General features: G+C 38.6%; 4 protein-coding genes across 5 annotated transcripts in view; 2 read left to right on the forward strand and 2 right to left on the reverse strand.

Annotated features, from left to right (window-relative positions):
• Positions 1-964: 964 nt before the first annotated feature.
• chic2 (cysteine-rich hydrophobic domain 2) lies at positions 965-8,374 on the reverse strand. Of its 2 annotated transcripts, none has more exons than XM_013914351.1 (6): positions 8,084-8,374; positions 5,843-5,897; positions 5,482-5,637; positions 5,234-5,290; positions 5,095-5,154; positions 965-3,953 (listed from the first exon to the last, which is right to left on the reverse strand). In XM_013914351.1, the coding sequence occupies exons 1-6, from the start codon at positions 8,167-8,169 to the stop codon at positions 3,903-3,905; spliced, it is 465 nt and encodes a 154-aa protein (XP_013769805.1). In that variant the 5' UTR covers positions 8,170-8,374; the 3' UTR covers positions 965-3,902. The 2 variants fall into 2 exon arrangements, with proteins under 2 accessions (XP_013769805.1, XP_005747112.1); XM_005747055.1 differs by having other exon boundaries at positions 8,036-8,374.
• A 1,020-nt stretch (positions 8,375-9,394) lies between these two features.
• On the forward strand, positions 9,395-10,853 carry rhbdd2 (rhomboid domain containing 2). Its single transcript, XM_005747054.1, has one exon. The coding sequence runs from the start codon at positions 9,686-9,688 to the stop codon at positions 10,688-10,690; it is 1,005 nt and encodes a 334-aa protein (XP_005747111.1). The 5' UTR covers positions 9,395-9,685; the 3' UTR covers positions 10,691-10,853.
• A 1,061-nt stretch (positions 10,854-11,914) lies between these two features.
• Positions 11,915-16,288, reverse strand: LOC102211916 (OCIA domain-containing protein 1). Its single transcript, XM_005747056.1, has 8 exons — positions 16,088-16,288; positions 15,778-15,862; positions 15,622-15,675; positions 14,631-14,678; positions 14,351-14,480; positions 14,094-14,260; positions 12,688-12,849; positions 11,915-12,098 (listed from the first exon to the last, which is right to left on the reverse strand). Exons 1-8 carry the CDS (start codon positions 16,139-16,141, stop codon positions 12,061-12,063), a joined length of 738 nt encoding a protein of 245 aa, XP_005747113.1. The 5' UTR covers positions 16,142-16,288; the 3' UTR covers positions 11,915-12,060.
• A 4,284-nt stretch (positions 16,289-20,572) lies between these two features.
• The window catches only part of slc34a2a (solute carrier family 34 member 2a), an 11,904-nt gene continuing 8,855 nt past the window's right edge, over positions 20,573-23,621 (forward strand). Inside the window, exons 1-4 of the mRNA XM_005747075.2 lie at positions 20,573-20,708; positions 21,807-21,935; positions 22,196-22,339; positions 22,448-22,559. Coding sequence (XP_005747132.1) covers positions 20,573-20,708; positions 21,807-21,935; positions 22,196-22,339; positions 22,448-22,559 — 521 coding nt within the window. The remainder of the gene's footprint in view (positions 20,709-21,806; positions 21,936-22,195; positions 22,340-22,447; positions 22,560-23,621) is intronic.

Consider the following 23,621-nt stretch of genomic DNA (forward strand, 5'->3'; position numbering starts at 1 on the left):
TCAGACGTGGCCTTGCTCATGTGCTCATGGCCACAAATTCTCCTTCAATATCATGGTTCCTTCAATTGCAGCAAGTGGTCCAGGTCCTGAAATAGCAGCAGCAGTTGTTTCTTTGTGTTTTAATCTCTTTACTTGGTGCCGTGCTAACACTTTTTCTGTCTCTCAGGTAGGAGAACTAAAGTGTCTGCTGCTGAGCTGGAAGAGTTTACAAAGCAGGCAGAGTGTCTGAACCTACAACCACCTGCTATCATGGATTCAGAAAAAGGTATAAACCTTTATATAATATGAAAACCTAGAAACTGAATGTTACTTCTTCAATCTAATATTATCTTTATACTCTTTATATTTTTGTAATCACCATGTTTGATAAGGTCATAGATTAATCAAATTTATGAATGAACTTTATTTACAAATGTCTTCTTGCAGGGTTTTGCCCAGATCCAGCGCTCAGCCCAGGAGCAAACACTATTGATCTGACCTTGAGCAGCATAACGCCCGATGATTTCAACCCATTTGAGAAGCTTTTCACTGAGAGTGGAATGAAGACCATTTTAGACATGGTCCAAAGTAGTCTGGATCTATTCAAGGAAGACTGAAGTAGTCATAAATCTCACTAAGCCATTCTTCTCTGACCTCTGGTGTTAACACATTTTCTAAATCTAAAGCCTACTTGATCTCTTTGTCTGACCACTCTCTGTAAACCCTAGATCCATGCTATGTTAAATGTTACTCAAATCAACTGTCTTACCCATTCTGATGTTCCGATTTCAGCTTCAGCAGGTTATCTTGCGTCTTCATGCTTAAATAAACGGAGTTGCTGTCATTTGATTGGCTGATTAGAATGAAAGAGCAGGTGGACAGGTGTACCTTACAAAGATGCCTGTCAGCGCTTATTATCTAGCAAATAATAGCAGCCAAGGAAGCAGTTAATAAAAAAATGAGTTGAAGAGAAGAATGTCCATACCTTTGTTTAATTAAGTTTATTCCTTTACATACATCTGCTCATGAGTCATGTATATACATTTTCTGTCTCTCAGACACACACGCACACATACGACCACTCAAGATTATATAAAAAGGACTCATTTTTTGTGCAGGATTTCATCACAGTCAGATCTACATCGGAACATTTGCTTCTGCAAACATCATGCACACACACCACAAATATGCATACGGCCCTATGCCTCGCTTTACACAGAACAGTTCAAAGTATAGAAAAGTGACAGATGAACCGACAGGCAAACCAGCAGTAATCAAGTGAATTTGGGTCTTTTAACATAAAAAGGCTAAATCTGTTTTTTGTTGGTGTATGTGCTTCCTTCAGTTTCTAAATAGGAAGACCACAGAAATGTTATAAAGGTTATTCTTTTTTTTCTCAGGGATATTTCCAAATCTTTAAATGCATCATTTAGCAATTACTCAAAGTAACGTGTGACGCGTGTACTATATGCGACACCCTGGTGTAACAGTGAGATTTTGCTACATTTTAGGGCTTTTCAAAATCTAGTGCAATCCCCTGAGTGTGATCCATGCAATCACCAGACCTCAGTGAACAAAAACTAAGTGGCTTAGCTCAAATTCTTGACATACATAACCTCATAGTCTTCTTATGCTTTCACAAAGGTGTGTGGAGCAGGGAAAGACAATTATACAATCTACTCAAAAAGGCCTTCTTTCAGATTTCCATCTGTTCCTCTCTTTGTCAATGTCAAACATATGCAAGATTTGTGATGTGCTTCACGTTTTGATCTGTGACATGGAAACATTTGTTGAAGTAACCATCATGAAGTAGGATTACAGGCTAAATAACTCACTCAGAAACAAGGCTTCATAATCAACATTTTATAACAAAGTGGACTTCTCTGGGGCTAAAAAATCCTGCTAACATCGAACTGCCACCGGCTGCAGCTCCTCATGTGACCACCTGAGGCAGGCTCCAAAAGACCTTTTAACCATGTTTGCGGCACTCAAACCTTTTTAGGTTGCTTTTAATGGATTTACGCGAAAAATAATAACTGCCTATTATTTAGCAGTTATTTCTGCTAAATATGGCCTATAAATGCCCCTTGCTTGTCAGGCTAGCTGATAACTATAGATGATATAAAAAATGGACATGGCTCCAAGACCTGAAAAAAAAATGAAGCCAATGTGGAAGAGCCAATACTTGCACTCAGTTGTGATTAAAAAAAAACCCAAAAAACAAACAAAAAAAGAGTTCAGGTTCTATAGAAGTCTTTGGAAAAACTGCAATCAAATTAGACACACTTTACTACTATACGGAGTGCATTTTGTTACTTCCCTTTGAGGTCTGTTACTGGTGTTCACTAACTTCTGCTGGAAAGAGCGGCATGTTTACATATTAGCAGACTGTGTAGAGTCTGAGCTTTTTTTCTGAAAACAACTGGTTCAAACTGGAAGACACCTCATAGAACAGAGTAGGGCTGAAAACTTCTTTACACATATTAGACTTGCTTCATTTCCTTGTTGATTGTTTGAGTTTCCCCATACTATATTGAACGCCCAAATCCTGCTTCATGACACAGATCACTTGTACCACATAACACCTCACAAGGTGAACTCTTATTCTTTATGCTCATCTCGAGTAAGTTTACATCTAAAACAGAATATCTGCCTTGTACACATCCACATCCTCTAGACACGAGTAAGCCAAGGTCAGCAGATAATCAACACCTTTACTTGGCCTCTCTTATGTACAGCGATTGTGTGCTTTAGTCACGACACAAGACCCCAGAGAGAAATAAAACAACCAAGGCATTCCTTTGCAGTTACACAAAAGATGCTTATTTCATCAATGCACGCTCACATTTATAAATTACTTAAACTAAAAGATTGAAGTATTTTTTTTCCATTACCAAAGAAGAGTATCCTCTGTTTGATTTGTCCAATTTCGGTTATTTTTTTTGCTTATGTTTGACACACATAAAAGTTTTGCAAGCATTGTCCGTCTTTTCTTTCAACAAAACAGAAAACAAACCTTCAAATAATAAAAACAAAGAAGAAGAAGAAAAAAAAAAAAGCTTTTCTTTAACACCGGTGGCCGTCTCTTCAAGAGTCAGCCCACCACCTGGACACACGTTTAAAACAAACTGTTCCACGTAGCCTGTGTAGCATAAAGACCCATTCATACAGTACAGTCAAAGTGTGTGATTGTCACTGGGTTAGGTTGATGCACAGTGAAGTGACGTGAAAAGAGGCAAGAGGATGCCTGGTATTTGAATAGTGACACTGAGTTCAGCTGTTTTTGCCACTGGCCCAACATGTTCCCGCAGGACCCCCACGTTCCGCTACAGCGTTGATTTGGATGAAGGCTGTTTTGAAGTTCAGTGTTGCGTTGCTTCCTCTGCCTTTAACAAATCGAAAGCACCAAACCAACTGTTACAAATGCACTGGCGTGTACTTTTTGCAGGTGAAGTTGGTGGTGTAACATATGAAAGTGTTTTATTGATTGATATATTTTTTAATCATGGTCTGTCTGTGCCATGTGCTTCGGTTAGGAAACATAAAAATGACAAATTTCCAGTCGTGGCTCGCAGAACTCAATGTGAGAGTCTAGTCTCCAGGTATAGTTCCAAAGATCAAGAAAATTGTCCACGGCTGGTTCTCCCCTCACATCCCATAGGCTGATATAGGTTTGCCCAGCTGGCCAAGGTTCAATGGTGATGTCACCCCCCCCCCAAAAAAAAAAGTATGGGGCTGCTGGATTTGTAAACAAGGCTGTAGATATGTTATAGGGAATGGATCCAAGAGAAAACAGGGAGAATAAATGTCAACATAAATGCTGGAGTATTTAAGGAACCGTAATAATTTGGGAACTTTACAGCCATCATGATTCTGTGACAGCGGCAGGCAGCAGAAGAAGTTTCAGATCAGCTGTAGTCAGGCTAGTCCGGTCTGAAGATCGGGACCTTAGGTAGGAATTCTATTAGGATTACCTGCAGGGAATAGAACAAAAGGCTCTCAGTAGTGAGTCAGGGATGTTTCAACAAGATTTAAGCCCCCCCAATTAGTACCTCCTTGGATCGACTTGACACGTACCTGCTGCTCTGTCTATGGCTTTTCATTAGACACGGGCACCACGATGTTGTTTCTGTGTAACAGGTACTTTTAAAAGTACCTGGTAACAGGTACTATCATCTAATGAAAAACCCTAATAACCATGTCAGGCTGTGCTGAGCCGACCCGAGTACGTACTGATGGAAAAAAAACTCACTTCACTTGGAGAGGTTTGGCCACAGCGTTTATATCAAAGCAGCCACCATCTCACATCTAACTGGGTCACAGATGCAAACCTGTGCAAGCCTATTTGTTTACGTCTGAGTACCAACTTAACTAAGCAGATCGTGCTAAAGTTACTTTTTCTGAAATACAAAAAAAAACAAAAAAAAACAAAAAAAAAAGCAGGCTGACCGTGGCTATACGCAAAACTATGAAAAAGAGGAACTGGCTGATGGATAAATGGCTATTGTGTTAGCATTATGAGGAAGCCAGATATATTAACAGATAACAACCACAGAATATTACATTTTGTGTATCTTTACAAGAATCAATATGCTGCGTTTATATTTAGAGGAGCATGTCAGCCTCTTCTAAACACAATTAAACTGGCACAGAATCGGATGAAGTAGCTGAAAGCTGGCTGGATAAACAACATCTGTATATAAAAGCCCAGACACCATGACACAAAATTGCTAATGTCAGTAATAAGAAACGCTAATACTAGTAGGTTAAACTAATTTGTAATATTTTTTTTACCCCTTTCTTTTGGAGTAACTCAGCCACTATGCGCTACACTAATCGATCAAAGACATGCAAGCATACACTGCAGATACAATAACTTCTTAACATCTGCGCTCAAAAAGGTTGGAGATATGATACTTTTCCATGGTGCAGCGATAAACCTGTAACTACATGAACAACCACAAACCAACCCTCGGCACAATTTATCATCTAAAATAGTACCTTTTGAGTTAAAACAGCAGCTTTTTAACGCAATCTGGTAGTGGGTGTAACACCTAGTATACTTTCATTAACTGTACTGGGATAATTGCACCACTGAAAAGAGCTAATACTTACATATTCCATCATGTTGTTGGTTTCACACTTCCTTTTGCTTAGTCTCCAATGCAAACACAACTACACAGAAACAGTGATTATAGAAGATTAGATAAGTTTCATCAACCCACACATTTCAAATGATGCCTTCATTGCTTACCTTGTGGTAAAGTCTGCTGTTTTCCCACTCCAAAAGTTTCTCTATAGATCTTCTTGTCTGGAAAAAGATATTAGATGATACTGTTGTGAAAAAAACGGCCTCATATCAACTTAGGGCACAACATTTTTTGTTGTGTTCACTGTGATGCTGTGAAGCAACAAATGTTACGCAACAAATGCGTAACATTTTCTAACTGTGGGACGAAGTGAATGGACGAAGTGAATGGACGAAGTGAATGGGCATCTCACCCTTTTGCTGAGGCAGATGACGGGCCACAAACTGAAGCCCAGTGTGCAACAGCAGCAAAGACAACCACACAGAAGCCACCGCACATTCACCGGGAGCGTCTTTCTTAGGCAGCTGTTCACACGATTGATACTGGCTTTGAATTCCTCTGGTGCCACCTAAGGGAAGCACACAGTATTACTTTTATTATTAAAAGTATGTATATTCACACTTTTAGCACCATTAAATGTGGATCAAATATCTGTATTTCATACAAAAAAAAAAAAAAAGAGGAAAGAAATTAATTTAAATGACGCACTACATGTTGATTCTGATCTAAATCCCACAGTCATGGTTTGCTTTCAATAAAAACAACACACTCACCTTTCCTGTAAGTGCTGAAGGAAATTCTGACTCGAATTTGTTACTGAGTCCAAACCTGAAAGTAGGTAAAAAATTACATTTTTACTTACAACATTAAAGATGAAACTGTATCAGACATGAACCACTATTAGAGATTTAATATACTTTTAGTGCAGAAATTAAAAATTACATCACAACATCTTTCTGAGACCCACAGCAAAGAGAAGCTATTTACTTTATCAGAACAAAAATAATTAATTTTATAATTCATCTAAAACATTCAAAGATAATGTATAATACACAGTTCAAACATCCCATACATCTGTGTACTATCACACAGACCTGCTTATTTAGCTTCCGTCACTGTTAATTTTGAATTACACAAACAAATCTAATGTTCAACGCAAAGAGCAGCGTAGTGTAAAACACTGTGAGAATGAATGTGAGGCACTGTTAAATTAAAGAAACAGTACCAGTAGGTTAAACTCCCCAAAACAGTAAGGACACAGATTTATGTTTGGAGGTAACTCAACTGTAAGCTCATTTCCACCCAACTGAACTGGACATTTAAAAAAAACAACAACCAAAAACCCAACTTTTAAATCCACAAATGTAAACTGGCTGAAATACAGAGGTATATTTATCCATTCAAGGCACAAAACTTTAACAAACTGCAACCTTTAACCCTTTCCCGTCTTTATTCTTAGTATTTGTACGCTTGATACTCTTCCCCAACTCTCAAACACCATCATAAAGTTCGCGGATGACACCACAGTGGTTGGACTCATCTCAAGGGGGGATGAGTCGGACTACAGAGATGAGGTCAACAGACTGACTGAGTGGTGTTCAGTTAACAACCTCCAACTGAACACCACGAAAACTAAAGAACTTATCTTGGACTTCAGGAAGGGCAGAGCAGACCCGTCCCCACTTTACATTCACGGGAGCTGTGTGGAGAGGGTACACTCCATGAGGTTTCTGGGCGTGCAGATATCTGATGACCTCTCCTGGACTGCAAATACTACAGCGGTGGTTAAAAAGGCCCAGCAGCGTCTCCACTTTCTGAGAGTGCTCAGGAGGAACAACCTGGAGGAGAGGCTGCTGGTGACATTTTACAGAGCCACCATAGAGAGCATCCTAACGTACGGCATAACAACATGGTATGCAGGGTGCTCAGCTGCAGACAGGAAAGTACTGCAGAGGGTCATCAACACAGCCCAGAAGATCACTGGCTGCTCTCTGCCCAGCCTGGAGGTCACTGCAAACTCTCGGTACCTCAGCAGAGCTGGCAATATCATCAAGGACCACTCTCACCCCAGCAACCAACTGTTTGAACTATTACCATCAGGCCGACGGTACAGGTCACATAAAACCAGGACAAACAGATTCAGGGATAGCTTCTTTCCCAGAGCTACCACCGTAGTAAATAAGCACAAAAACAATTGAACCTATTCCATACCGTCACTGTCATTATATTATGCTGCTATTCATACTGTCATTATATTATGCTGCTATCCTGTATATATTGTACATACTATTGTTTGAGTACTTACGATTGTTTTTTTTGTACTTTTTATATTTTACATTTATATTTATTATTGAAACTTGCACCAAGGGAGTGGCACTCCAATTTCGTTGTACTCTGTACAATGACAATAAAGGCTATTCTATTCTATTCTATTCTTCTATTCTATTTTTTTTTTGAAGAGACAAGGTAAGATAAGCGGAAAAAACAAGTTAAGCGTATACTTGTTTGGAAAAAAGCTCTACTCTCAGTACAGTCAACTACTTAAGAATACAATTTCTTTACTCAAGATATGGTAGGTTAATTATTACTAGCTTTAATTGTGAGAATACCTATTTACGGACACAGTACTGTCTTGTGTTGTAATGATCGGTATAAACAGCTCTGGAAGTCTGTACTTAACTTCAGAAAAATGAAACCAGTGATGGGAACACATTGTCACAACTTGACAATAGCTACAATAAAAAAATATCAAGAAAGGTCAAATTTATCTGTAGCTAGACCCGATCATTCACTTCTCGGTTAGTTAGCTTGCTGCTAAGTTAGAAGCTAACTAGCTAGGCTAAGCCAGACAGCGGCAGCTAACGCAGCTAGCCACCGGTTACCCACGGAAAGCTGTGTTAGCCGCCGCATTTTACAGTAACGTTAAACTGTTTTGTAGACCCCCGTGAGCTCTGTCAGTTCCTTACACAGTTACGTGACCGGACCCTCGCACCACTACCGGGTCCGGAGCGTACTTAAGGAGCTGTTCTTCCGCGGCCCTGTCCTCGTCCTCCTCTTCCTCCTCCTCCTCTTCGTAGATCTCATCAAAGTCCTCCATCATCGCACGACTCGGCCTCGCGCTTCCCGGGACAGACACCGGGAGAGACACGATGCCGACAAACAGCGAAACCTTACAGAGAAATAGGACAAAAAGTATCGGGGAAGACGGCCACAAAAATATCGAGCAGTCCCGGAGACGATACAGTTTCACATCGTTCTGAGATCTCTGAAACAAAACATCAACATCCGCCGCAGTAACCGTACGACACCGGAAGAGGGACAGACTTCTTTTCAGACTTTTTTTTAACAAGCCGATTCACAAAACAAGGCTTTGGTGTCGCGTGTAATTTTTATATGTACTTTTTGTTAAATAAAATAAAATATGATAGCAATCCATTTTGTTTGGATGCACTTTTCATAGAGGTGTAATTGAGGAATGGACAGATGTACAGAAAAACACCAAGAACAGCACAATTCACAGTTAAACAACGAAGGCCACTATATGAAATAACAATATATAAAATATGTAAAACTAATTCGAGAAATATTTGTAAACAAGTATTCAATTACAGCTCTCTGCAATGTACTAACCCAGGAAGATGGATATCTGTAAAAATCCCAGGTCATTCCATAGATAGATGTTTTTGAAGGCATCTATCTGTGGAATGACATTCACTGCTGTCTAGTGATACTGATATTCCACAGCACATTTTATTTAAAAAATCAGAGTTATCACAATTTGACGCACTGATGCGTGTGAGAGGTTCAAATGGCAAAAAATATTTGTCTCACTTGCTACAAAGGGAGAACAAAGGGAGAACTGAAGTATTGCATTAAGTTTCCTTCATGCTCTTTGAACTGAGTTATTATTATTTATAGTTTTCATAATTATTGACTGTAGCATTTAATCACTGGCAGTTTTATGTCATTTTAAAAACCTTTATAAACTATTGAGCTTTTCAGTCGGTGTTTCACAGACTAATATGGTGTCTTGATGCATACTCAATCTCCCAACTATTTAGGAGTCTTGCATGTTGTTGTATGAAGATTATTGAAGTATCATAAACCTGTACAAATACTTGTGGTAAAGAAAAAAGTGCATCTCTTCACTTTGAGCAGAAGGCGCAGAGGTGTGAATGATAGCTAGAGGATGGGCAGTTAAAACCGGAAGCTGAGCAAAGTCTTTTTCAAAATATGACTTGAATGTCGTTGGTTAAATCTTAGAACATACATGTTTTTACTAAAATAAATTAGAGGGAAACTTATTTTGAAAGGTTTACCGAGAAGTTTTCTTATTACCCATGCTAGCCGCCCTGATTCATACCTAGCTAGATGTTTGTACAGTAAGTTAATTTGGTGTGCTTTTTATCGATATATTGCATCACAGACTGCACGCCATTTTTATCCATCAAAAAGGAAACATCCTGAGAAGGTTACAGAAGCCTTCGGCTCGAAACATCCCGGAAATGGCACTTCTTCCTCTTTAGGAAGTGAAGACATCGATGAAGCAGTTCGGCAAGTCTTGCTCAACTTCTATTTAGCTCATTGATCGTGGATATCCTGAGTTGGATGATGAAATGGCTCTCACTGAGCATATTAAGATGATCTGCAAAATTATCAAAGATATTGTTCCAGCTTTCACCAGCGGGATTGTCACAGTGAGCATCATATCGTGTGTTTTATTTGCAATCCAAACATGTTTGAGCTTAAAACAAGGCATCTTCAGCATCGGCGCAAGTGTTTTTCAAAACGGACACCTATACTGCATCCTGATGTTTCCCTTTTACCACCGAACCTTTGCTCAGCTTCTTCTGAACATCACAACTTTGGTGTTTCTCAGCGGGAGCTTGGAGAAAGGTGTGGGGACGGTCCGTTTCCTCTTTCTGTTCCTCCTGCTGTCCTCGATCATAGGCTTGTTTTACAGCTTCATGGATCTCCTGCAGGAGGACGGCTTCCAGGGTCACACTGAGGGGTTGGTTCCCGTCACTCTTGCCTCTGTGGCTATAACTACCATGCACACAAAGATGACTAAAGCCTTTCTATGTGGAGTGAGTTTTCCCACTATGGCCCTTCCTTGGGTGTTCCTTGTCATCACCACTGCTCTGGTCCCTTACTGTGTGCTGCCCTGTAATGTGATTGCCATCCTGGTTGGGGTGATGTACGGTAAAGGATGGGTCTCTTTTCTGGACATGTCTGAGGCAAAGGCTGGAGTTCTGGAGAAGTTGTTGCCTTTCAGGCTGTTCAGGACCGTCAGCGGTGATATGTTCATCCCAGCTTCCTCCGAGGACAGGAAGAAGACCTTGCTTCCACAGATCAATCCCACACCTGGGTCTTACCCAGTGCAAGCTTATGCTCCATTACCCACTGCCAACACTGCTGCCATGACTTATGAAGGCTGGCCACACCAGGCGAGTCCCACACCACCTCTTAGTCTTCATGGACATGTTGCAGGACACAGCTCTGGACACTTTTCACCACAGAGTTTCGACCACAGCTGCAACCACAGTCACAGCCATGGCCACGGTCACAGTCATGGTCATAGCCATGGCCATAAGAGCGGAGGATCACTGTTACAAGAGTAGATGTTTTCAGATGAGTTTGCCTTGGCAAGGATCCACTTATGAAGGCTTATCCTATAAAAGCTACTCAGTTTTTATCATCTATAAGATCCTGCAGCATCTCAGCACTGATTGTTTCTGCCTGCTTGTATAAATAATTGTAGTTTTTTTTTTGAAAGTTCAAATATTTCTGGTGACTTGTCATTTTTAAAAATTCCAATTTTCTATATTTTTATTCCTACTAATTAAAAATTAAATAAAAACCTTCTAATCTCTTTCTTACAAATTGGAAACCAGAATTGATGCACAGAAGTAACAATACAGACCATGCAGTTAATACAGCCCTAGGGCTGTATTAACTGCATGGTCAACCCATAAGAAAAATGACAATCAAGTATAACTAATAACCAGTGTGCAGTGTTGTTGGAGCAGTCATGTTTTCCCAGTATTTCTTAAAATATTCCAATCTTTTTATGGTAGTATTAAAAAGCTTATTTTATTAGACCACCAAATTCAACTATTTATGTTCCTGGTAAGAAATGCATGTAAATAATTGCAATTTGGCATCAAGAAAGCAATAATGTGCTTTACCAGTTTTTGTAAAAGTACATTTGAAAATTCATGGATAACTATATTTTAGCATTAAATATATTTTGATTAAAATGTTTGCACATACTGGTGGAATAACCAAATAACACCAAATATGATTTTTATGCCAGTGCTATTAATTTATGGGAGCTGCTGCGTAATCCTTACGCTAGTTGGTGATCTAGTAAAATTGCTAAGCACTGTATCTTTCTTTTTTTCTTTTTTTGTCTGATTATCTGAATTTGGTGTCAGCAGGATGTACTCCACTTTCTGTGTTGCATCTAGACAAACAGTCCAAACAAATTTCACTGATTAGGTTTAGAGAGTGGTTTCCTTGGTGGTTTTGGTCCATTTCTCTGCAAGTTAAATTGTCATATTTACGCCTAAATTAAAGGCCTCTGTGATGAGTAAAACAGAAGTTTCTCTTTCACTATTAAACTCCCTGTTATACTTGCACCATGGTATTAAACATGATGCAATTACAACAGTGCTTAAATCATTGTAACAACTGCAGGTTAGGAAAGCGTCTTAAACTCTGGATGCAAGTTCAAACAAGTCAAATGCACCTCCAGGGTTTTTTGTTTTGAACCTTTGCCTTTATCCTAGTTAATAGAAAATTTTTTGATAAAGTCACATTAGTGTGAAAACACAGAGCACCAAGACCTGAAACTGTTTGGTTTTATTAATACTTAAAAGACAAAATTATCATAATCTTGTACATCATGAAAAGTGACCACTGAAAAGCCCGTGTCCTGTACAATAAGTGACACTCGAATACTGATCACATCTTATTTTCACCAAAGGACTCATTCCTCCCAAGCGTCTCCATAGATGTTCTTCTTCACTGTACAGAGACAGAAGGAGAAATGCAAATTATTTTACAAATTACTTAAAAGACAGGCTGTACTTGCAAATCGGCCTCTATCTATCCACCACCATTTTTTAAGGAAATTATCCTAGTCCTCCTGTAAGGTGCAATCCACACTGCATCTTGAATTATAATAAAAGGCAGTAATGACGTCAAATTTCTCCCTCCCTACTATTTGTTTCCATGCCAGTTGCTCCTCTGCTTGTTCACTATATAGATGCAGGCGCATCACAGGAATAGGATTCTGCTGCCACGACTAAATAAGGTTTTCTTCTTTGATGGACTTCCAGACATTTGGTTTTGTACATTTTACTTCCTTGAATTCTATAAGATTTTTTTTCTCTCAGCTGTTGCTATAATTTAATTGTGTCATTTAATGCTAACTTACAGAATTATAGACTATGAAGCAACTCCTTTAACAGCTAACTTTGAACCTCTGTAAGACACCACTTTAGAGACACAAACATAAAGTTCTATAATGTTGGTTATCTTCCATCTAGTTTGGCCAAGGAAGGAAAAAAAGTATATATCAAGTTCTATATATGCCTTAGCAGTAACCACCTACCATCTTTCTTGGGTCTTTCTGGCTCTTTTGCAGGTGGTGTTTTGAGCAATGCGTCAGCTTTCTGAGTGAGTGTGACCTCATAGTTCTCTCTGTTTTTGAGCCTCAGGTCCTGATAGAGGATAGACTTCCTCTTGGGCTCCTCCTCTTCCACATATGACTGGACTGAAATTTACAGGGCAAAAGATGGGATTTAAAAAAAAAAAAAGTTCATTTCTACTGGAAAGTTTTGTTGAAATGTTTGGATGATTAAATTAACTCAGTCTGTGAATTCAGTGGACACCTTTTGCAACTTACATGTTTAATCTCAGTAAGAATACAAGTTACAATATAACATTTGCAAAAAAGTAGTTTGATGCTTTATACACTGATTACTTTTTAGAATGAGAGGATTAAAAATTAAAAATAGTATTTTGCAAAGAGGTATGTTTGGAGGTGTGAAGGGGAGACTTTTAAACCCAAGAACACTCTATCATCAAGCATGGGGGTGGTAGTTTATGATCTGCAGCTGTTTTGGTGCCAGTGGTACATTATACAAAGTGGAAAGAATAATGAAGACGGGCCACGTCTTAATGCATGCTCAATAATCCACTTAAGGAAATCTGAAATCTCAAAAAAGTTGCTTTTGTTCATCTGGACGCAGCTACTTCCTAATTCGTCAAATTCACCTAAAATCAGCAGACGAACATTTGAAACTTGGACACAACTGAGTGTTCCAACAGGACAATGATCTCAGTACTTTAAAACTGACTTTGCAATAGATAAAGCAGGTTGCCATTAAGCTGGAGTTGCCTTCAGAAAGCTTAGACCTTAAAGTCTATTAAAAAATTTTGGAGTATGCTTAAAAAGTCAGACCTGTACCACAAAATCAACAGATTTAAATTAACCAAGAAATCCAGCCAGCATTATGCCAGAAGCTTGTTGATGACTACCAGAAGCATATGGCTAAGGTGCAACTTGCTAAGGGACATATAACAAAATATCAAGGGAGATATGTGTATCTATTTTTGAGCCTGTGTGGATTAGAGAACATCCAAAGTAAATTCAAATTTGTGCAACCAACTCTTGTTTTGTTTTTAAAAAAAAGTAATTTCAGATGTATGCCGAACAAGAAAAACTAGTAAATGCTGGACTTTGATGACCACCTAACTGTAACAAGTGAAAAGGATAGAAAAGGTCTTTCCTTTTCACTGGTAGCACTTTTCTATTCTTGCTGCAAGCAAAATTCAGAGAGCACTTTATCAATACAATATTAACACTCGTGAAAAATTAACTGAAGATGGCTAGTGGGAGCCGCAAACTCCTTGCAAAAAAAGAGAACAGGAAGCTTTGGCCCCAGGACTTTCTTTTGGTGAGCTACTGTGGAGAACTCAATTGTGAATAACCCACATATTGCCCGTTTGGAATACCTGGAGCAGTAAAGTCATCTCCTCTGTCCATCTGTGCTGGTGGGTCTGGACTGTAGCCATATCCATAATCTTTGCTGTAGGTGTGGCTCGAGGCTTCTGCAGGCTGGAATATGGGTTCAAAAGACTGAGAGTCTGGGTCACCCAACTCTGACTGAGGACCCTGGGATCTGTAAAGAAGGGGACAAAATGCTAAAGGCAATGCTGCTGACAGTTAATCTCAACAGGCCAGCATTTAATTAAGTGTATGTGATACTCACTTCAGTGGAGGCAGGCCTGACTTCTGTCTGACAATCTCGCCAAGAGGAGAGTTCTCCAGCCTTTTGAATTTTTCCTGACATGTTTTCATATATGACAGTTTTCCAGCCAGGTAGCCACAGAAACCAGCAACTGTAGGGTCAAACACAGTCAAAAAAAAAAAAGAAACGAGAAAACAACACAAACTGAGTTTAACAGAGAGGTTTTTCTTATTCTACTCAGTAAATACAGGGCAAGTGTGTGTATGTGTGTATCCCACATATTTAACACTTATAAACTTACAGGCAACTTTGGGTAAAGATCCAAATCTTGGAGATGCAGACAGAGCCCCTGCAAATTTAACACATTCATGTCAACTTGAGTATCAACATGTGACAATGTTCATTTAACTGATATTGTGCTGATTCCAGTACAGCAGGGATGTTAAACACATGGCCCTGGGGCCAGAATGATCTCGTCCCTCTGGATGCTTTAGAAAATGTGAAAATTACAAAGGAGAGCATAAATTTCAACATTTCACTGTGCTTTCTGACAGTTTTAGAGCCATCTTACAAACAGAAATATCAGCAACCCATCAACAGCTGTTGAGTGAGAGCAGGATGTTAACCATGCTAATGTCCATTATGGACATTAGCATGGTCCACATCCACAGTCTCTTACCCCCTGCATGAGACTGTGGATGCCCTGAGCAGGTCCTTCAGCAGTAGACTGTTACAGACACTGTGTAGGAACGAGCACTATCGCAAGTCCTTCATCCCAACAGCAGTCAGAGTGTACAATGTAGACACAGAAAAAACACCATCTAAAAATACTTGTGTATAAATATAATGTCTAATTTACTTTTTCTTTCTGACCCTTGTAACAAGGGAATTTCCACAGTGTGGAATTAGTAAAGTATCTATAATTATAGATTTTTTAAAAATTATTGTTAATACTCCATTAATTAGCAGAAGTTCAAGTTTTTCACTATGTTTTTTAGAAATCAATGTTTTCTGGTAAAATTCGATCAAATTTATCTGTAAAATAAAAAACAAAGTTACATTTCTTTCTAAACATTTAAGACCAAAGTGACACGCTGATTCACTCCCACATCTTTTCTTTATAAATTGTTCTCATAAGACTTCTCTTACGTCTTCAGAGTGAAAGAAAGAGGAACACTTTGTAATACGTTTGACTGATCTGTCCTATTGAAAACCAGATTGGACTGCTCTGAATGTGGCCCACTGTGTAAAATGAGTTTGACACCCCTGTTCCACAGTATGAACAACATTACCTCTGGCCACTAGGGCTTGGGTAATAGCCATGCTGATCACAGAGAAGGGCACCGCTGTGGAGAAATCATAATGATGTCAGTGTAAACACGACGGAGTCACAACAAACAACATTTTCGCATCCTAAACCATCAAGCTGGCGTGCACGGGAAACTTACACCTGTAAAAAAAGCTCTCCTGGTTGCACTCTCTCAACACTCTCCTCTCTTCTTCTGTGGGGATGTAGTCAATGTTCAGCGGCGTCTGCAGGTTAACGCAAACACCTTACTGTTAGTTAACAGCCGCTAGAAGTCATAGAAATCCACGCAAACGTATCCATCTTCAAATTACTGAAATTTAAACGGAGGGCAACAAAGCACACACCCCTCTCCATAAAACTGCGCGTGCAGTTCATCCAAAGTCACTGCCAGCTACCGTAAGCTAACGTGTTAGCATCTAAATTAGTGCGTGTTTATCTCCATGTTTTACCTGCGCCGGTTGGTGCTGCCGCTCGCCCGGGAAACCTGTAGTGGAGGACGACATACTGACGATAATGTCCAAGCTTCCTGACACCTCAAAGCATGTGAACTAACATAGTATAAGCCACTCGGCGTACTGACTTGTCTAGAGTTTGGTACAATGTCATTGCTACAGATAGCGTTGACATTAACCCGGAAGTTAAAGGAAAGTTGCATTTGTTTAGCTAACAAAAAAGGAGAAAAGAAAGCCTGTTAATCTCAGTTTTACTGCTGGAATGTAATCTCCCATGAACATGATTCCAAATAATAAAAAATAAACATCGTTGCAATTGTATTACTTTAAAACATCAGAAAGCGCTCTCAACTGGGTCTTTTATTTTGGAAAAAAAAAGGCTGTTAAAGCGGTACCAATGTTGTCAACCCGCTCCCTCTAGTGGAGGTGAACTATTTTCTGTCACTTTCCGGTTCACATCTTCATATTATGCAAACTATTTAATTGTTTTCATAATCATAACTGCCTTATTGTGTGGCTATTGGTTTGCTGGTAAGAAGAATACATTTTTTAGAGCCACACGCCCAAAGAGATCCGATACTAATGAGAATTATTAGAATAATAGTTTCTTGCCTGTCAAATAGTGTAATCTTGGACATTTGTCATAGAGTCGGTTAAAGACGGCTAAAGACTCTATGACTCTACTTTATTACTAGTAGTCTGATTACTAGTAATAAAGTAGTAATCAGACTACTAGTAATAAAGTAGCTGAAGATACAATTTAAAAAGGGTTCTTTGCTAAGTTGTCTGTTATGTGTAGACACAACACTGTTCCATCTCTTAAATTGCACAGCCTTTTCATGAACAAATCATTCATAGGTCAGTATTAAGTGACTTAAGAAACAAAAAGCATTCCTGTGAAAATAGCCAGGTGCAAGTACTTTGATTTAATATAAACAAAAAAGCAGCCATTGTCTTTTAAAAGACCTTGATAAAACTGAAGAAGCATTTCTCAAGAACATTTTAAAAACATGACAGGAAAGTCTGGCTGCTAGAAAGCAAAATGAGGGGTGACTCAAGATGTTTGCACAGTTTGTCACATAATCATATATGCCTCATCATATTACATTTTACAATACTGCAACTTTTATAATATACATTATGAATGCTACGTAATATTTCAATTGAATAACACATTACATTTTACTATAATTTTGTCCATGTTGTGCTGATTATTTAGACTTTACAGACAGCAAAATACTTTCCAGAGTTGCACAACTAATTTTTCTGTACTTCGTTAGTGATGTATCAGTTTAGGAACCATTAATGGCAACTTGATTTTCATTAAAAATAATATACAGGGCCACAAATGGGTGATAAGAGCCAAATTGTGCAGTGCTGTAATATCATGGTATAGTGCCTAGATGATGCTGTTGCACTTGTAAACTGAAAAAGACTTTGCCTCACATCCTCCTGAGAACCAGCCTATTAATTTATGTCCTCTTTAATGGACAATTGTTTTTGTTCTATGTCTTTGGACATATTTGAGCTACCATAATAAGCCACGTTGTGTTCAAAAGAGAACATCCTGGCTTTTCCAATGATATCTCATGTGTTTGGGTGGCCTCTTTCATCTCCAAATAGGCGGGACTTCACAAAAGAAGTTCAACTAAAACATAATTGTTTCCTTGGTTTTCAGAAGGACATGCCATGTAGAGGCACATATATGCATCAAAGGTCTTTTAATGCTTCTATTAAGGAGAAGATCAAGCCTGTGAATCTTTTTATCCTAAGCATGTTCAAAATAAGTACAACAGAAGAGAGACCACAATCAATAAAAGTAAAAGAAAACTAAAAGACAATGTCAGTTGTATCCTTTGTCACCTTAGTTATCTTCCATTTGGTTTTACTGCACGGCAGGAGATGCAAGGCTAAAGGGTATGTGTGCCTTAACTGTGTTGGTGTGCGATGGAGGTGCTCCTGTTTAGGGGTAAGGCCAAACTGGAATGCTAAGGCATAATCAGCCAATTAGAACTGTAGCTGGGGAGTTGTAATTTGTGGGCTTTTGGGACAACCAGACGGGCACCTCAGTGCACTGGGTTGCAGAGGGGCACAGCGTGGCTTCTGGGACAATCAATACTGGCAACGGTTTCATTAGGTCACTGCAGAGTTACTTGAGCTAACTACACTGTTACATAACTGGGCCACCCAAGTAGCTCTAAGCTGTGGTATAGGTACAAATTACTTGCTGAGTTAACTGTGGCACTTTGGTTTGTTTTTTGGATTCATATTAACTACCCCCATTTCACCCCCCCCCCCCAAAAAAAAACAACAACAAAAAAACAAAAAAAAACCAAAACAGTTACACATTTGCATGGTTAATCTATCTAAAATCAATTATGTCTGCTAAAGCAGTCCTCTTACACAGAATTCCTTTATGAAAGTTAAGGTGTTCAGTATTTGTTGAAAGTGCTTCAAAAAAATCTAATTAGCACTTCTTTAAAATGGAAAATTATGAGTTCATATTTATTTCATGTGCATCCACATTGACAAGCTGAACCTAATAAATTAGCAACAGAGCATTTGGTCAGATAGGAAGGATACATGGAAATGTCCCACAGGGGCTTGTTGTGCACTAGAGCAGTGGATTCTGGGTTCCCATGCTGGCGCAGCTACCATGGAGATTCAGTGCATCACTCTGGCGCAGATTGACTTTTTTTGTTTGTTATGAAGAGTTTTATGGAGCTAAACTTAATTCACTGGCAGTTTGAAATATTGACCAATGGGTAGCTGGATTAGGAAAATCAATAATTTCTATCCAAAAATGCTCCAAAAATACACTCAAGTTGGACTTGTATGACATTATAGACCCACCCCATCCCCAATACAGTCAATGATCACACCCCACTGCCCTGTGTGGTATAAATAAATCTTTGTCAGGGCATCCATTGTGTCTGTCACCTCTTTCCCATGTTAATCTCAGGGTCCACCAGCTGGAGATATCCTCACTCTGAGAGCTGTGCATGACACATGCAACGAAGAATTATTTTTTTAACAGCTAAATTAAGCACAGAGTTTTTGCTTTAAGAGTTCATGTTTTAAATGGATGATCATACTTTCAAACGGGACACGCAAACAGAACTGATTATGAGTTTTGCGTGCAAAATGTACAAAGTACATCGGTAGGGTAAGTTTAGCAGCAGGTGTGGAGGTGCAGTTGAAAGCTGACGCCACCAGCCTGAGACTTATCAGGTACAATGTGAGTTGGATTGCAACACCACTGGCAGAAAGATTAAAGCAGAGTCAGGTAAGAATAATCAAAGTTTGGAAGGTGTGTTCTTCTTATCATCGTGACGGAAGTGTTCCCAGTGATGTGAACACTGCACATCACATTTTTTTATCTGCACAAAGGCAGCATTTTTAAACCGGAGGCTGAAGTAAAAAGTGCACAGGAAGGATGGACACACTACACCCGCCACAGGTGAGGACAGACATGTCTCAGTCAATCTTCTAATTATTTTTGCTGCTGTTAACTGAAAACTGAATGCAAAACTGGAGTGTTTAAGTTAATAAAATTATATGATGGATTGGGAGAATCAGTATGGGTCAAGAGTTCATGAACTGCAATATTTGTATGGTAACACGAGGATGTGTGGAGATTTTTAAATTATATTTATTTATAAATTCTTAAAATATGTTTTAACATACATACTGCTATGTATGCATGTGGCTCTTAATTCATGTGGGAAAAAAAACACGTTTATTGTTACTGAGCTGGAATTCAGAACAGAAAACACTGAAATTAAGTCTGAAAATGATTGGATGTGGTCCACTGAAGCCCAGCATGTGAAAACTAAAACTGACGTTCAATATTAGCTGTGCAGTAATCCTCTTATGAACAAGTAATGATAGAAAACAGGGCACAGCTTAGACAAATGTGACACAAAGATCAATACATGTATCAATACATGGCATGAGACAAGATGTGTGTGTGTGTGTGTGTGTGTTATTCCTGAAGCCAATACCTGCTAGAGAAAATTAGTTTAAAAGCGAGGAGCCGATACAGCTGAATGAGGTTTTCTGTATCTATGCTTAGTTTGCTGCATTGTTAGTTAACGGCAATCATCACTCTAACAAATTGCAGCAAAAATAGAGGAAATTTTACATAGCAATGCATCATTCTGTGTAAAAGCTTGCTGCATTTAGGGATAACAGCAAGCTACTTTACAGTTTATGTATAATATGGTGTTTTTTCTTTGTGTTATCTAAATATTACAATAGCGTTGGTATAATTTAAGTATTATTTATGCTTAAGAATAGTTTGAGAATGACTAAAACTAAATGAGTAAAAATGAACCTGATTTTTTTTTTCAGCAAATGGCTACAAAAAACAAATGTAAGGAAGACAAAGATGAGAAAAATGGATATAAAAGTAAAGGTGTGTAAGGAAAAGCTACTGATTGATTTTATCAGAATTACATGTGTGTGTGCAGCAGGACAAAAATGGTCTTTTTTCTCATGTTTATAGAAATCAAAGCGAGCCCTGCACATTCCACTGCGGCTCTGATCGTGGATGAGCCGGAGGAGACAGATCCATGGGACCTGCCAGAACTGAAGGACGCGGGTGTCCCGTGGTCAGGTGTAGACTCGTTGTTTCTAATAGTACAAGCAATGTCTCATCAAGGACTGTGATAAGACAGTCCTGATAAGATGTGCACATTGTTAATAACTATTGCATTTACAAATCAGGCCTAGTGATTAAGAACATTACCTGTACATTACACCATAAAGAGCTGCAGTAAAACACAAAGTCCTGCAGTTAAAGAGTTACTGTTTGTTACAGTGATAATTAAAATAGTCACTGAGAAGCAAAGTGAAACAAAGTGAACCCCCCCCCCCCAATAAGTTTATGTGTTTAGGAGTTTTTCCTCATGTACACCATATTAATTTTCAGTGTGTTAATATTCAGTGTGTCCTATTAAAGGTGCAAATGCTTTTGCAAAAACTTGTTTCATATTTCGAGTTTGTCTGTAAGTTTGATGATTTTGTAAATATTTAGTTAAAAACAGCTTTAAGTGTTGATCTGTATAAAACTAAAAGAATAAGACATAAAAGGTTTTCATGTTTTAAAACATTAATACAAACTCTAGTTTGCTTCTGGATCATTATTACCTCATTTTAAGAAGTTCAAACATTGATCTGATTACTTGAACAGTGTACCAGTAATAAATGGTAGTGTTAGTGATAGCAGTGAACAAACGTCCTGTTCAGATAAGATAAATTAGGTAAATTTGCTTTGACTGCAATAGAGGTTAAGATGAACTCTAAAATTATTGAATGTAATACTACTAGTATATAAAATTATTAGTGCTGTCAGCGCTAGTCTTGTTAAAATGACGTTAACGCCATAACCGCATTAACGTGGCAAATCTCCGTTAGCGAGTTACTGCGTGGGGCTGCACGGCGTCAATGCGTTAGCGTGGTTAGGTCGTTAACGCATTAACGCCGTGCAGCCCCACGAGATTAACGCTGACAGCACTAAAAAATATACATGAATTACTATATTCACTTAGTTGTTACCCTCCTCTTTGAATCCAGCGCCACTGGACTATAGAGCTTACAATAAAGAAGAAGGGGGGGTAAGGTGTATTTTTGTGTAATAGTGCTTTTTTTCAGTCAGTTATTTCAGACATGTTAATCTTGTATATTTTGCTTTGTCTCTTTCTATTTGTTTCAGCTCTGGATACCAAAGGGAAGGTCCTCAGAGTGCTGATATCAGTGGGGAAGCTGATTCTGCTTTTAGGTTTCCTCTATATGTTCGTTTGTTCTCTTGACATCCTGAGCTCAGCTTTCCAGCTTGTGGGAGGTACTCACTCTTAAACTTATCAGAAGCTGTGAGTTAATGTAATGTTGAGCAATAAACTTGCAAGCTATAGTCCTTTTACCACAGCAGACGTCTTGTTTTTAAGACACTGTGCAAGTCACCTTTAGCAGTACTCAGTTCTACTACTGTTTAAAATGTACCCAATCACCAATCCCAAGCATAATATATAATATTTTTATATTCAAAAATAAAATATGGTATGAATGTGAAAATGTTCACTCTCTACTGTTCACCTGGTCCAGGTAAAACGGCAGGTGACATCTTTCAGGACAACGAAATTTTGTCCAACCCTCTGGCTGGTTTAGTCATTGGTGTTCTGGTCACCCTGCTGGTCCAGAGCTCATCCACTTCCTCCTCCATAGTTGTCAGCATGGTCTCCTCTGGTTGTGAGTATGAACTTCTCCCCTCTACCAGCACATACAGAGACACATCCATGCACAGAAAACTCATCATGAGTGAGGATGATATTGAAGGAGGTCTTTGTGTCTCCACAGTGTTAACAGTTCAGGTAGCCGTTCCTATCATCATGGGCACCAACATCGGCACCTCGGTCACAAACACTCTAGTCGCCATGACGCAGGCTGGTGAACGCAACACTTTTCGGAGGTAATGAATTTGTGCATCATGGAAGCTTCCTAAAAGTAACCCAGGAGAAAATATGTGTGTGTTCTTCATTATATTGTAGTAATATACAGAAATATATACCTTGCGAATCTTGTGGGCATTCTCCCACGGTATCTAGAGGAACACCCTGATGAATTATAGCTCTGTTCAGACGTTTACATGCACTCATCATGGGCATCGATGTATGGTTATTCGGGGATTTCCATGTTTTCTTTTAACTGCTCTTTTTCCAGAGTGAACTTACTGTACAGAATACATCTTTACTGACTTAAAAAAAGGATTGGGTGCATAAATTTGAATTTTCTGTAATCTACACATGGTCAAAACTATACACGCAGGATCGAATATATACTTTATCCACTCCAAAACCAGTTTTGATGTGTGAACGTCCAACTGTTTCCAAGTTTCAACCATCTAGCTGTTGCTTTGAGATGAAGTTAGAGAATGTGTAGGACCTTTAGCTTCTCCTTTGCTTCACCATATGGGGGTGGTGTTGAAGGTCTCAGTCCATGGCGATATGATACTCACTTCACTGACCGTTATGTGGTATTTCAGAAGTTTCTAGTTCATGGCAGGCTTGTTCCAGAATATCCTAAGCAATTTCTTCTCATCCTGGGGTAACAGTTTGGGACTTACTCCAGAACTCTACAGTTCTTCTTCTTTGCTGGCAAAGAGAAATTATCAGCCGTAGTCACTCATGATCAAAAAATTCTTGCTTTTTTTTTTTTTTATCATTTAAAGTCAGTAAAATGTATTCTGTACAATCATTCCACCCTGAAAGAAGAACAGTTCAATGAAGTCATTAAAGCCAAAAATTACCATGGCATTCATGCCAATGATAAATACATGTAATAATAATAATAATAATAATAATAATAATAATAAATAATAATAATAATAATAATAATAATAATAATAATAATAATAATAATAATAAGTGTTTTCGGTGAACATAATGACAAACCACAACAGCTATTATTATTATTATTATTATTATTATTATTATTATTATTATTATTATTATCATTATTATTATTATTATTA

The sequence above is a fragment of the Pundamilia nyererei genome, unplaced genomic scaffold (assembly GCF_000239375.1).
Source record: "Pundamilia nyererei isolate P.nyererei 1_Seehausen unplaced genomic scaffold, PunNye1.0 scaffold00187, whole genome shotgun sequence".
Lineage (NCBI taxonomy): Eukaryota > Metazoa > Chordata > Actinopteri > Cichliformes > Cichlidae > Pundamilia > Pundamilia nyererei.